General features: G+C 42.9%; 3 protein-coding genes across 7 annotated transcripts in view; 1 reads left to right on the forward strand and 2 right to left on the reverse strand.

The window, feature by feature from the left end:
* Positions 1-24: 24 nt before the first annotated feature.
* Positions 25-2,335, reverse strand: LOC116841056. The gene is made up of 6 exons (XM_032808565.1): positions 2,152-2,335; positions 1,533-1,729; positions 1,405-1,464; positions 1,136-1,337; positions 966-1,075; positions 25-416 (listed from the first exon to the last, which is right to left on the reverse strand). Exons 2-6 carry the CDS (start codon positions 1,605-1,607, stop codon positions 159-161), a joined length of 705 nt encoding a protein of 234 aa, XP_032664456.1. The 5' UTR covers positions 1,608-1,729; positions 2,152-2,335; the 3' UTR covers positions 25-158.
* Positions 1,525-7,161, forward strand: LOC116841054 (muscle M-line assembly protein unc-89-like). The gene is made up of 3 exons (XM_032808562.1): positions 1,525-3,107; positions 5,238-5,464; positions 6,112-7,161. The coding sequence occupies exons 1-3, from the start codon at positions 3,072-3,074 to the stop codon at positions 6,953-6,955; spliced, it is 1,107 nt and encodes a 368-aa protein (XP_032664453.1). The 5' UTR covers positions 1,525-3,071; the 3' UTR covers positions 6,956-7,161.
* Positions 7,061-14,092, reverse strand: part of LOC116841045 (RNA helicase aquarius) — a 33,420-nt gene continuing 26,388 nt past the window's right edge. For all 5 annotated transcript variants that reach the window (XM_032808549.1, XM_032808548.1, XM_032808550.1 and 2 more), the window contains 11 exons: positions 13,040-13,143; positions 12,746-12,857; positions 11,695-11,908; positions 11,571-11,619; positions 11,243-11,478; positions 10,395-10,782; positions 9,899-10,144; positions 9,454-9,811; positions 9,055-9,311; positions 7,722-8,856; positions 7,061-7,621 (listed from right to left, as the gene is read on the reverse strand). In XM_032808549.1, the coding sequence (XP_032664440.1) occupies positions 7,352-7,621; positions 7,722-8,856; positions 9,055-9,311; positions 9,454-9,811; positions 9,899-10,144; positions 10,395-10,782; positions 11,243-11,478; positions 11,571-11,619; positions 11,695-11,908; positions 12,746-12,857; positions 13,040-13,143 (3,369 nt within the window). In that variant the 3' untranslated portion in view covers positions 7,061-7,351. The remainder of the gene's footprint in view (positions 7,622-7,721; positions 8,857-9,054; positions 9,312-9,453; positions 9,812-9,898; positions 10,145-10,394; positions 10,783-11,242; positions 11,479-11,570; positions 11,620-11,694; positions 11,909-12,745; positions 12,858-13,039; positions 13,144-14,092) is intronic.

Below are 14,092 nucleotides of genomic sequence, written 5' to 3' on the forward strand. Positions count from 1 at the left end.
TATTACAAGTCAGTAACACGTAACAAAGTTTATTAAAATCATTTTTATTGAAAAAACTTTAAGTACATTCTTGTAGAATGCAAACTATCAAAAAATATACTTTACAATTAAGGAACAATAATCTGTAAATTTAATGTTAAAGCAAGGCAAATACTTTTTTAAAGATCAAGTTGTCTCACTATATAAGTAGGTAACAGTGACTTCATCTTATCTATCATGAACATCTGCGTTTTCCAGAAAACAGTAGGCTGTCTAACGAAATGCCAATGTCCATTTCTTCTGCGTATCGCCCATTTTTGCGCATTTGCTAGAGATCTTCTGTACGCTAAGGCATGCTTATCCGTCAGCTTTACCTCAGTTTCGTGTACTGTACCTAAACCTAATCTCACCAACTCCTCGCCAATTTTTAATGGATCCTGTTCACAGGAACAATACGATAAGCACGTCTGAGTTATGTGAAGCACCCACTTGGAAAGTAAGGCTCCACCAATGTCCTTAAATGTCGATTAAACTTTGAATTTTTGAAAACAGTTTAAATTGTGGTTGAAGTAAGTTGTGAAACTGGACTTTAATCATTGGGAAAATCGAGCATAAGGCCTGACTTCACACAACTTACTTCAACTGGAGTTTAACTCATTAAAGGCCTATTCAGACAAACTTGCTCAATCATATATTGCATGCACATAAGAAAATCAACCAACCACGATCTGTGCAAAGGATGCATCTTATATGTTTTGTATCGTTTTATATTAGATTAGTCAATTTCCTTGTGCATATGAATAAGTGATTATGCAAAATTTGCCTGGATAGACCTCTAACGAGTTAAATTCTGGTTGAAGTAAGTCATGGAACTGTGCTCTTGTTGTAAGTTTCTATTTATGTTGATTAAATTAACTTGAGTTTGTCTGAGTAGAGTTTAAACTCAAATTGTGGTTTAATCGACATCGATAGAAACACCCACTTACTTGATCTTTTTGTGGCATTGCAACTGTGCACTCCAAGCAATCCTTCTTCTTGACTATAGGTATAAACATGATGAGTTTTCCACTGAGTACAGATTGCAGCCAACTTAAACCTAGAAGATCGACACGCATTTGGACAGTGACTACGAGTCGAGAGCCGGCTGGATACGTACCGTTGCCCGTGATGTTAACGCCGCCGATCTTGACGGGTAAGTACGTCGTTTGGTTAAATCGAGGAAGGGGCAGTAGAGGCTGGTGATCGACCATTAGTAGAGCACCGCCGCTCGGCTCCACGTGCATCACGGTACCCTGCAGGGGAACGCGCGTTTGCAGGAAATGAGACGGGACGTCGGACGGCCTCTTGAATCTCGCGAACTGCGAGATGACAGGAAACGTGAGTATCGCGTGCTACGGGAAGGTGACTCGCGACCTTCATACGTACCGGTCTGATTCTGTGCAGCGCAACGAGCAAACCAGCACTGGCGATCCCGTAGGTGACGAGCTGGAGAAAGAGTACAATTAGTGTGAGCAAGCGACATTTGTTCGACGAGGTTAGGAAGCTTGTCACACCTTGCCCGCTCCCATCTCGTCTTCCATGAAGACCTGAAAACGTCCGAGAATCGTGGTTGCTTCCTCACGTGCCATGCTCTCGACTCGTCTTCTGTCCAGGTCTTCTCAAACGTTATCTCATTCGTGACAGGTGTACTTCCTACCAACCGTCAGTCTTCGATATTCGTCGCCTAGCCCGCCGTTACTGTCGCATCCTGCTGTGTGTCGTCAACGCTCATTATAGCAAAGCATTTTACGCGAGACGAATGTACGAAACATAACGTCATTTCCTTGCAAATTCTAGCACGGTTATCATTTTAATGAATATTGTCAGTTCGGACAACCAACGGTCGCAGACCGCATTGTACTGCTTTTAATTGCTTTACCGATTGAGCTAGTCAAATTTCCCGGTCAATTAACGCGATTTTGAGAAGAAACGAATGGCGGGCGTAACAATTACGTAATTGTTTACGGAATACCGAACTGACCTAGTGTGTACAATACAAATACACACACACACACACAAGTTCCCGCAAAATAACGCCTACAGGACACGACGTTTATAGCTTGTATCGCTGCCAGGCAAAACAAAAAATTACGATGACGTCAAAATAATACCAGAATGACTTAAAGAACTCACTTTTCAATTACGATTCGATCATTTTTTTCGTTATATTTCTGTTCTACTTGGATGGAAGTTGAGCGAGGAATTTTAAGTAAAAAGAGAAGAGCACGATAGAAAAGATCTGCACGAACGAGACTCGAAGGCTTTTGCTCGCCGATGGCGCACGAAATGATGCAATTCACGTGACGCGTCTTCAAAAATGTCCACGAATACAGGAGATACTTGGCCGGAGACCCTTTAAATCGTCTCGACTCACTCTCTCTCATCCGGACGGAGCTCACGTCGGCGATCAGCTGACGAATCGTTTCCGGAAGCTCAGTCTCGTCGTAGATGATCCGGACTGGCGCGAGGGACGACAGAATCAAACCTCGTTCGAATAGCTCGACTGCTAAACACAAACATACACTTCTATTTATATAAATGTCGCTATTCGCGAGCGGGGAAGGCACACTCGGCACACTTCACACGGCTCTGCGTTTGTATCCGTTACTCGACACGCTTCTCGAGTAAGCTTTGTCTTATCACCAGCTCAGAGATCACAGCGAGCCACTGTCCGATTATCCGCTGCACGAGGCGGAGAGCGAGTCTCACGCCGTGCTTCTCGGCCGTCGACTCGTGAGAAGGGAAAGGGACACACTCGCGGGCACACGAGTGGCCGGACGAATTCGCGTCTGCCGTTCCATTCGCGCGGCACTGACCGCGCCGCGAGGGGAGCGTGCGCCGGGAGAAGCGAAGTGGCGACGCGCGGCCGCGCGCGACGCCAGCCACGCTTCTCGACGTCGCCTGTTGTCGATGGTCCGGCGAGACACGCACGAGGCAACAACGCGAGACAGGACGAGGTCAACGGGAGAAAGGAGGCGACGCGCCGTCCTCGCGCCGTACCGCCGCCACCGTCGCCACTGTACACTGTCGGCGTGCCCAACGAGCGCGAGAACATGTTCCGGGACGGCCAGTATTTAGAAGTGATCAAGGTACCATGCAACAGCTGTCAACAGCTGGCGTGAGACGCGCGCGCGCGCGCGCGCGCAAGCGAGCGAGCGAGCGTGCGAGCGAAGCCACTCGACATGTCCGAGTCAGACAGACGATAACACGCTATTGTCCGCAGCAGCGTTGTTTTGCGTATCGCACGAACCGTACATACACATCCTTCGTTGTCTCGCATCACTGAAAGTATCGTCTGCGATAACAGCGCGGTGATGGAGGCGCAATGGGAATTTACGCGCAGCGCGGAAACTTCCAAGGCGATTCGACGAAGGATATGTGTATCACGTGGAATCGCGCGACCTTGTCCTTGTTGAGGCTGTGGCAAGCTGAAAAACAGGCAGCAAGACTCGAACGGTCCTCAGATAGCAGAACCTTCAAAAGACATCTTGAAGGTGCTTGAAGAACGCTTAAAAGACGTCGAGAAAAAAATATCATGTGTCTTAGTTCACGCTCGGGAGTGGGCGCGTATCGGTCATTTCCCCGTACTTTTTCGTTTTCTACTTGTATCATCTGATCTATTGACATTATCGTATTTTCGCTTTTACGTAAATTTTCTTTGATGTTTTCTCATATAGCATGGAGAAGTAGACGGCGTAGACGCGTTTATTTCTTTGTAAAATTTGATACGTTTTTAGCAGTCAGTCTAAAAGACCATAGCGCGCCTACTAACGTTTGTCTTTTATCTCTGTCGCGTCGCACGATGTACGTCAAACGTCTATTGTCTTTCCGATATCATAGTTAGACGGACGGTCCTCTCTTTTTTTGTTGAATCAATAAAATTTTCAACAGCACGCGTAATTGGAGTATATATTCTTGATTCAATAGCGATATTATTAAAATTAATACTTGAATTATTGAAACAATATATAATGTGATAATTTTAATATTGCCATTAAATCAAAATTTATTCTCTATTTTTAAATTTATCAAATAAACTTTTAAGTTTATTAAATCAATGCTTAAGTTAATCAAACTAAAACGAGAGAAGCAAGAAATTCTTATTTTATTTTATTAAACTAAAAAAATGTCATTTTTTACTAATGCAGTTAAAATAAAAATATGATTTTATTTTTAATATACTTACATATATATAATAAGTTTAATATGTTTCCTAAACATATTAGATACAGAAATAGTAAAGAGAAAAAAGATGAGAGAAAGAAAAAATAGTGACATGATAAAATTATTTCCTTCAATTATTATGTTTCTTTTAATAATCGGATTAGTAATTTATTAATTATTACTTAATTATTACACATATATGTGCTTAAATATATTTCGATCGAAATGACCGATACGCGCCCACTCTCGGGTTAAAGAGACCCTGTAGAACTTTTCTGCGATCTACGTCATACGGTAGAGAATGTTGATGCGACAGTCGATACGTTGTCGATAATTCTCGATTGACTGTCTTGCTCGAGTTTCACCGCTTTTACTCGCTTTCTTCTCAATTGAGTTGAATCTAAAATTGATATGCGTGGCTTATAGAATTGACTTTAATTAAGTTAAAAATTACATAAGCAAAAAGTCAAGTTGAAATTGAATTGACTTTAAGTTGAAAGTTAATTATGCAAAGCAATATTTTTGCTTCTTTTTACACAATTAACTTTTCAATCGTAAATTGAAGTTATGTGAAAGGACGAAGTCTTATAAAAAAAAAATTTTGTGTCGACTATTTTGTGCTGAGAATTTCATGCAAGAAAAGAACACTAATGCTCAGAGAGACAAAAATGATACGTTATTTTTCATTTTTCTATTCTATTTGTAAGCAACTCGGACAATTTTAATCGACGAAAAAATTATTTTTTAACTTACATGAAGAAAGGTAATAAATTATTTTCAAGTAACTATAGTTGAAAGCGAATTCACTCGAAATTGACTGAACTGAACGTTATTAACTTAACATTGAACTCCTGGCTGCGGTAACACTTAAAATATTTTCAATAAACCTCGAGATATTAATAGAATATTAATTGAAGAAGATACACCTCAGGGTATCGTCCTCAACAGTCTGATTGATCTCGCGGAGCGATACAGCGATTAATATCGAGCGTTCGGTACGCGGTTGTCTCTTCGAACGCTACTGTACGCGATCGCAAATGCGTCTATGTTCGCAGGCCTCGGACAACTGCCTGGCGACCGCCGTGGTGACCGTGCAGGAGAAAACGGTGGAGATCAAGAGGCGGAAGGTCATCACCAACAAGTGGCTGCAAGTCGAGGATTGGGCGGCGTTATATAAGATATTGGAGCGTGCGGTGCTGCGAAATGGACGCGGCGGTGATGGCTCGCATCGCGAAGGTCGCGGATGTGAATGGAAGAAATCCACTCGACAGTTGGAAGTCACGTGAGGATCCTTCTTCTTTTTTTTGTCATGTTGAAGTTCAGTGTCAAAATTCACCGTGCGAGTGATGATTCGCCCTTTGCGCTCCGAGCAAAATCTCTCATAAAACTGGAAGAATGCTGTGCGGTGATATAAGCCCTTCTCAATTTTAAACCTAAAGGTGACTCTCATCAAACTCTGGTGAGTCTAGTCGACAACTTGAAATCAATTTCAGTTAAGTGTTACTTGCTTTGTTCCGCTAAAACAGAAATTATTAATTTTTAGTTGTTATTCGGCGGCAAGTAATACACATAAGCTTACTGGTTGTTTATCGATTAGCTCAATATAACAAGTAAATATCATTGTAGCAGTAAATATTGAATTTTTCAGGTAAAATAAAATGATTGTATTTTTATGTCGTTATAATTTCGGGTCTGACTCACCGCGTGCAGTTTAAAGACGGGAGAATATTCGACACGTACGTTGACATTGTCAGACACTAGATTTGCCCTTTTTTGGAAGAACTTCTACACCAAAGCAATAAGTTAGAAAACAAATGTATTTTTTTCACTCTAACTTGTTGCACTACATTTCCTTCCGTAGATTCGCACCAACAACCGCGATCAGCTTTCATTGGTCTATCTTTCTAACTCGACAATAATCGATTACAGATACACTTTCGATCCTCCGGAATGTGCAAGCGACGCAACATCGTTGCCCACTATCAAGGTGCACGTGTCGCCGGCCAGGAAGAAATTGGTGAAGCGAGAAACGAGTGAGGAGGGAGCATTAAAAGGGAACAAAGCGGATTTGGATGATGGCGACAGTGCGACGAAGCGAACGAAAGAGGAGAGATCTCCCCATCAAACGAGCGACATCAAGAAGACGCCCGAGAAACCTGTCTCCCCGCCGAAGAAACCGGAGATCTCGCGCACTATCGCGATGATGGAACACGAGAATTTCACGAAGAGGAAAAGAAATCGCAAATACACGCTCTCTGACGATTCGGAGAACGCATCGGAAGAGCTGGAGGAGTACATTCCGGACGCACCGAATGCGACGGGACTGTTTCCGGACTTCAAGTACGTACCTAGTCGGAAGAGCGCGCTGGAAAATATGCGATTAACATCGAACGAGTACACGCCGACTTTGTGCGCTGACAGCAAGCGCGCCATGGACGACGTCGCGACGAGCTACGTGCCGAATTCCATCGAGCAGCTGGAGATGTACGAACCATGCGCCACCACGATGATCCCTGAGAGCATTCTGGAGGAGTACGTGCCCAATTCGAAAGGAATCAAGCCTTCCATAGAGGAGTACGAACCCGACTTCAAGTCGCCGAGTAAGCTAATGAAATTTGACGACAGTTACGTGCCGTCGAGCGTGCGACAGAGCGGCTCACAGAACGTCACGAGGAGGACTCCGGACAAGCCGGACAGATTGAAGATGCAGAGGCTGGAGGCGCGTCGGAAAGGGACGCCGACCAAGAAGAAGATAGACGAACTGTTCTCGTGAAAACGCGCGAGAACTTCTGCGCGAGTAGCAGCCACGATAACGACACGGGACTCAAAGTGTCGAGACAAAACGCGTACGGAGACTAAAGTTTCGTGTACCGTGCCACTTGTAAAAATAATAGTTTATTTTAATACGTCACGTACGAAGAGTCTACTATTGTACAGTAAAACGATGATCTGCAATAATAAAATACATATTCTTAGTAAGAATCGAACGCTGGCAGAGCTAGCTCTCGATGATCGAGATGCGTATTGACATCTCAATATTGGAAGTGAAAGCTGCTTCTTCTAGCTTCAAATTATATAACTGATTGTTCGATTTTTGTAAACGGTGCGTTTTCCAGTTTAGTGTCAGTCTTAGCACACGCACAAGTAACGTCGCGATGTGTCTCGCTGCTCAAGCAGCGTCTTCCTCAGCCTCGCTCGGTGGATCTTCAACTAAATTCTTGATTGGCTCGTACTTGGTCTCTGTCGTTTCTTCTGCAGTTTCTTGCGTTTTGGGTTTACTTTGTTCTTCTTCTTCTTTGTCGCCGTCGTCGTCGTCGTCGTCGTCGTCGTCGTCGTCGTCGTCGGTATCGTCGTCGGCTCCGGGGTGGGCAGGGGTTTTGTGCAGCCGGTTGCTCGTGGTCTGCATGGTTCCTGGCTTCTGCCACATCTTTTGCGACTCCTGAAAAAAACGAGAAGAGAAACCCGCCCGTCTTCGTTAGCATCGAGGAGACAATGTGTGTGAGAAACAAATTATGTATACAACACGATCTGGGGATTACCTTCATGCCGCTGACTTTCTCCATGTAATAATCGTAGACGAACTTGGCCATATGCGGCATATCCTCGATCTCCATCGGAACCGTCGAAGGCACGGCCTCGTTTGGCCGCTCGGTAGGATAGACCTCCTGTGGTAGCAGCTGCAGCTTCAACGGTCTCTGCATCAGCTGATCAAACGCCGGCGTCAGCTCGAAGCAGTTCTTGAAAAGGGACACACGGGCGAAGACGTAGAGGCCGAGACGGGCGCGCGACATCGCCACCACTAGACGCCTCGCGTCCCTCAGATGACCGACCGCGCGTGTCTTCACCAGGGATAACAAGATGTAGTCGTTCTGTTGACCCTGATATTTGTCGACGGTAGTCACTTTGTTGGGCCGACCAATCAGCGGATTGTTCGCGCATCGGATGTTAATCACGTCCCTTATGAGATGCTTCTGGCCGTTGTAGGTAGTCAATATGCTGATCTTGTCGGCCGGATAACCCAGCAGACGCATGTACATGAACACCGCGACACAATACTCGGCCTCGGCGAGATTCTGGTAGAAGTAAGCGCTCGGCTCGCTTTCACCGACACCGTTGAAGTCCTCGACATTGACCAGTTGGAAGTCGTACAGAAAGCCGGCGTTCGCCACCAGGTACTCGGGGCTACGTTCCACGTGCGCCAGATTGCCCAATTTCTTGTAGCGCCAATTATAGAGATTACAGATGCTAGGCCTGGCACGACCTTGGCCGTCCAGGTCGACCGTGGGAACACCCAATCGCACGAAACGCGCGAACAACGATTGCTCCATATTCGAGTACTTCTGAAAAGCCATATTCTTGATGACGGGCGGCAGTTGGTGGTGATCGCCTATCATGATCCATCGCTTCAGGCGATTGTAGCCGTCCTGAGGATTTTGCAACAGCAACGGTATGAAGGTCTCGATCTCCAAGATCTGCGCTGACTCCTCCATTAGAATGTTGTCATACTTGAAGCCCATGTCGACAAGCTCGCGTCTCTTAAGCGCTGCGTGTGTGCAAGTCATAGCGATAACCTTGGCCTCTTTTACGAGTAGATATTTTGATCTGTCAAGACCGGATCTCAACAATTCAAATGCGCGGAACTCTTCCAGTTGTGCGAATATCCTTTCGATATACCTGCGTATACAATAGCTCTCCGTTAGTGTTTCAAAAATTTTATAAAAATGTTCATACTATTGAAAAATCCAAAAGCGCTCGTGAAAAATTTATGCGAATGTGTGAATCTCCCCCCATCGTAAAGATACATTTTAACCGTTCTGCAAACGCTTCTCAATAGTTTGTCTCGCGACAGTTCATTATCGAGTGCACTCTCACCGGTAACAGCTGCATGCAATCTTGAGATCTTCCTCATAACTATTGCGCTTGAACAGCGGTTGTGGCGCGTTATCGAAGAACTTGTGGAATGGAAACTCCTCATCAACTATGGAAGCCAAATCGGACTTTTCGCTCACGCTCTGCCGCTGCTTGATCCTGGCTTCGAAACGATCCCATCTCGTGGATATCTGATACATGAAGAAATATCCCGCCGTCTCACAAGTATACGCGACGTCGCCCTTCACGTTCAGCGATTCCTGTAAACGTGAACAAGTGGATAAAGCGCGTCAATGAACGATGAAACGCAATTATTAGAATGAGAGAATAATAATACGTTTGAGTCAAACGTGCGCGCCGAAATTTTTTCCGATCTTACAACACACGAAAGGGAACTCGCACCTGTAACCGCTGAACCTCCAGAAGCAGATCCAAACGCTTAGCAAGAACATAGTTGACTCTACCATAACGACTGAAATCCTTCTCGGTTTCCAAAGCTTCCTCTCCGTGACCGAGACGCAGAAGATGCCTTTCGTCGATGTCTAACGCCATGATCTTCTCGAATAGCTGATTGAGCGCTTGATTGGAGTGAGTGACGATTAGCGTTCGTTGATTCGGGAAATTATGATACAAATTCGAGATGATCTGTACGGCGACGTCTGTTTTGCCGGTACCGGGCGGACCGACCACCAACGTTAGGCCTGGTTGCATTCCAGCTCGAATAGCTTCAACTTGCGTCGGCGTGAAAGGGATTTGGTTTCTGCAATGTGATAACGTATAAGTTGAAAAAAGTATATTGATACACTTGTTATTAATTGTGTGACTCAATAAGGAAGCAAGTACTCACTTCTTTGGTTCATTCGCTCTGTACGGACCTCGGCTGGGTGGCACGTGCGGTTTGACCTTGATGATCTTTGCGGATTCATTGTTACGCTTCGCCAGGACATCCTCAAAAATCAATTTGAACGGTCGCACGAGATTCTTCTCATCCTCGGAATTTGTCTTGATATCGTATTGAGGAAAACTCGCTCGCAGATGGTCTATATCGAGGAACGTATCATTGAAATCCATCGTCGCGATCTCGTCCGGCATTCTGTCACGTGAAGACAAATTATTTTAAGTACAATATCTTCTCTTTTTATACTGTCATCCATTCTCGAATAAATCAATGAGTAAATTTAAATGAGCGTTTAAATGAACATTTAAATTAATCATAAGGACTAATCGATTCGCCAGTGGATCATCAACACATCGAATTATCGTCCGAATGTGTCGCACGAATAATGTGTCACACATCGAAAGCGCTGCGAAAGGAACATATAGTCGAACGCCGATTTAAATACCTCGAATAGCAGGCTGCACCGGGATCGCCGTATCCGAGAATGATATCGTGCAGCCAGTCCGGAACGACGCATTCGGTATTCATGAGCTCTCTAATCGTCTCTAACACCGCCTTGAAGTTATTCTCCTTGGGCTTACGTCTCATTATAATATTGAATCCCTCGTAGACATCGTCACCGCCATGACTGGCGTTGTCCATGTCTATTCGATATTGATTGCAGTCCAACCAGACTCTGTAGGTCCGAGAGTCGCCTGGTAAAATTGGCCTAGGTTCCGGGCCATCCTCTATCACTCTGCCATTCGAATCGAGCATGCCTTCAACCTCACAACCGCGCACCGTGGTTAGACCCACTTGGGGCACGAAGGGAAGCTTGTGGCTGTATTTGGTGCCTACAACAACATGATGATTGGTCGCGAATTCGTGTGTACTGATGTTGCGTATCATATTGTGAAACTTGTGTCTACATTTTATTATCTACAAATAATTAAATTGTTACTTACTAGTAATAATTTACATTTATTTTTACTTCATTTTATTTTATTTTAGTAATAATTAGTAATAATTACTAATAAGTATTTATTAATAATAATATAAATGTTCAAAATTTTTGTTACAAATAATTATCATTACACAGTTTATGTCTTATAAAATTAATTCAGAAGTCTTTTCACGGGCTATACATTCTATTTGTTGATATTTCTACTTTTTTTTATACCAAGACACTTGTTCAATTTTTGTGAGGAAAGACTTTTGAATTTACCTAATATTATTGTTACGGAGCTGTAATTATTATTATTATTACAGTCAAGTCACAGCATTTGTGCAAGAAACGGCTTGTGTCTTAATTACCGATAGGATTTGGAGGTTTGACCGTGATGAGGAAGCACACATCGTGCTTACGGAGATTCTCCCACTCGGTTTTGATCTCTTTGCGAACGCTGAGATTGATCGTGATGTCAGCCCGCACCCTAGACGGCTTGTTCTCGCCCACGTTGGGCTTGGCCACTTCGACCACCGCGAACTGTGTGATCGGTTGAGCCATCCTGGCCCATCCGCCGAAGTAAACGCCGCCGTCTTCGGCTCGCCTGAACGAGGAAAAAGAACTCTGATCGTTCTCGCACGCCGAGGAAGGACACAAAAAAGAAAGAACTGGCCAAATATGACGCGAATAACTCACCAAGGACTTAGTCTGCTGACGGCATCCTCGATATCTTGTCGTATCTCGTCTATAAAAGCAGTGACGATATGTACACATAACACATTTAAAGATCGACACACATTTTTAACCATCTTCTACTTACACGTAGACTCTAACCGGAACAAATTGAAGTTGCGCAGCAGGTAATCGTGCAACGTGAGGAACTGAAGGTTCAATTTCGGCAGAGCCAAACAGTCCTCGCCGGAAAAGTATTCGGTTGGGACGACGCTCTCGTTCCAGATGATGTCCTCGGTTGGATAAAGTGGCATCTCATTCAGCTCCTCGAGTTGCGACGGCCTACGCTCGTGTCGAGATATCTGAAAAAAGCGCACCTTAGAATTCAGCGCGACCGCGTGATTGTGCAAACTGATTGTGCTATCTCGCGCGGTACAGTGTTGGGCATTGATCGATTGAAACTTCCTTCTAGACTAGAATAACATAAAAATATCGTCACGTATAAAATTATAAATAATTTCGTCAATTGACGAAATTATTTGCGATTTTATACATGATGCACTTTTGCCTTATATGATGATTGATTAATCATTCAATGACTGATCATTGAATCGTCAATTGTTTTAGCTGGAGAAAATTTTAATTTTAATTTTAATTTTAAAATTTTACAGTGTTGGGCATTGATCGATTGAAACTTCCTTCGACTAGAATAACATAAAAATATCGTCACGTATAAAATTATAAATAATTTCGTCAATTGACGAAATTATTTGCGATTTTATACATGATGCACTTTTGCCTTATATGATGATTGATTAATCATTCAATGACTGATCATTGAATCGTCAATTGTTTTAGCTGGAGAAAATTTTAATTTTAATTTTAATTTTAAAATTTTACAGTGTTGGGCATTGATCGATTGAAACTTCCTTCGACTAGAATAACATAAAAATATCGTCACGTATAAAATTATAAATAATTTCGTCAATTGACGAAATTATTTGCGATTTTATACATGATGCACTTTTGCCTTATATGATGATTGATTAATCATTCAATGACTGATCATTGAATCGTCAATTGTTTTAGCTGGAGAAAATTTTAATTGATTGATCAATATCCAACAAACTGACGCGATAGCATCTCTCTTGTTCTTTTTCTTTTCTTTCTATTTACGTTTCTCTTTAGCTGACTCTTACCAAAAGTTCACGCAGGAAATCTATATCCAAGCGATACCAATTCTCATCCTTCTCGCGTTCCTCGGGCGGCACTAAATTTAAATAACTTGCGATGCCTCTCAGTTTCTCTTGGCTGAAAGAAAAAAAGGAAAAACAACGTTTTATCTGTTTTGACGTCAATGCCAGGCTGACGGACACATTAAGTCTCATGGTTTCAATATTATTTTTCTTTTTCTTCTTTTACCTTTTCTTCAAAGTGCATGACTCTAGTCACCGTGTTTCATCGAGAACAATTACTACAAAAGAAAGACTCACCTGAGTGAACCAAAGTGCTTGTAGAGAGCGTCTCTGACGTCGACGCTGGCTACGTTGGCCAACGCGAAGCTTCGTAGATCCGGGAATTTTGCGAAGACCGCATTCTAGACAGAATTTTAATGCCAACGGTCAGCTTAACGATTTCGAGAATACGTTAACGCGACTGAGAAACGCCGTGCGTAAATCGACATATCAACAACATGTGACTAAGCGAAAAGGCATTAATCACACATATCTTTTCTGTTGAAATTCATATTTCCGCATCGTGATATTATCTTCTTTTTGCTGTTAAGATTGTGCGGAAAGTTCGCGATGCAAATCCGTCGTGAAAAGTTCACGAATTATCGTTACGTTGTACTTAACAAGCTTGTGAGATCGAGCGCTAAATACGACACAAAGGTGGAGAAAAAATCATTCTCGATCCTCACTCCATCGACACGTGCGTAACTCATAATAATGATACTTATACTGAGAAAAAATGTTTGGTACTTGTAACTTCAATCACATAGAGAAATAATTATTACACTGTAAAAACTGATGTGTTAAATTTAACACATTTCACGTAGCCCAAATCATCCACTCTCATTTACGTATAAATTTAACACAAAACAAATGTGGTAAAAAGTAACACGCATAATATGGAAAAAATTAATACAAGAATTTAACACTTGAGTACCGTTAAGAATCGATTAGGCGACAGTTTCCCGAAAAGTGGAGGGGATAATGTTGGTACCAAGAGAAATCTCTACACGATATAATTTAAAGATCTGTTTTTTGTAACTGCACTGCTGAACTAATACAAAATGTTAGAGTGAGAAAACGTATATTTGCCTCATTTCAATTTATTGCATCAATTTAGCAGTGCAGTTACAAAGAACAGAATCTTTAAATCATATTGTGTACAGATTTTCCTTGGTACCAACATTATCCCCTCCACTTTTCGGGAAACTGTTGCCTAACCCGAACAGCGCGTATAACTTCCTTTCCACTTTTTTTCCATCTCCTTTCTTTTGTATTAAGTGATTCAGTACAAATATATTATCCATCGTTGAT

This window comes from Odontomachus brunneus, unplaced genomic scaffold (assembly GCF_010583005.1).
Source record: "Odontomachus brunneus isolate Ranch 3 - 2012 unplaced genomic scaffold, Obru_v1 Obru_scaffold_013, whole genome shotgun sequence".
Taxonomy (NCBI): domain Eukaryota; kingdom Metazoa; phylum Arthropoda; class Insecta; order Hymenoptera; family Formicidae; genus Odontomachus; species Odontomachus brunneus.

Excerpts from the sequence above, each read along its gene's own strand:
- LOC116841056 (XM_032808565.1), bottom strand. The coding sequence starts at position 1,607 with ATGGCACGTGAGGAAGCAACCACGATTCTCGGACGTTTTCAGGTCTTC. Across the intron at positions 1,338-1,404 it reads CGCTGCACAGAATCAGACCG|TTCGCGAGATTCAAGAGGCC; the intron begins GTACGTATGAAG and ends GTCATCTCGCAG. Across the intron at positions 417-965 it reads CAATGCCACAAAAAGATCAA|GATCCATTAAAAATTGGCGA; the intron begins GTAAGTGGGTGT and ends TCCTGTGAACAG.
- LOC116841054 (XM_032808562.1), top strand. The coding sequence starts at position 3,072 with ATGTTCCGGGACGGCCAGTATTTAGAAGTGATCAAG. Across the intron at positions 3,108-5,237 it reads AGTATTTAGAAGTGATCAAG|GCCTCGGACAACTGCCTGGC; the intron begins GTACCATGCAAC and ends CTATGTTCGCAG. Across the intron at positions 5,465-6,111 it reads ACTCGACAGTTGGAAGTCAC|ATACACTTTCGATCCTCCGG; the intron begins GTGAGGATCCTT and ends AATCGATTACAG.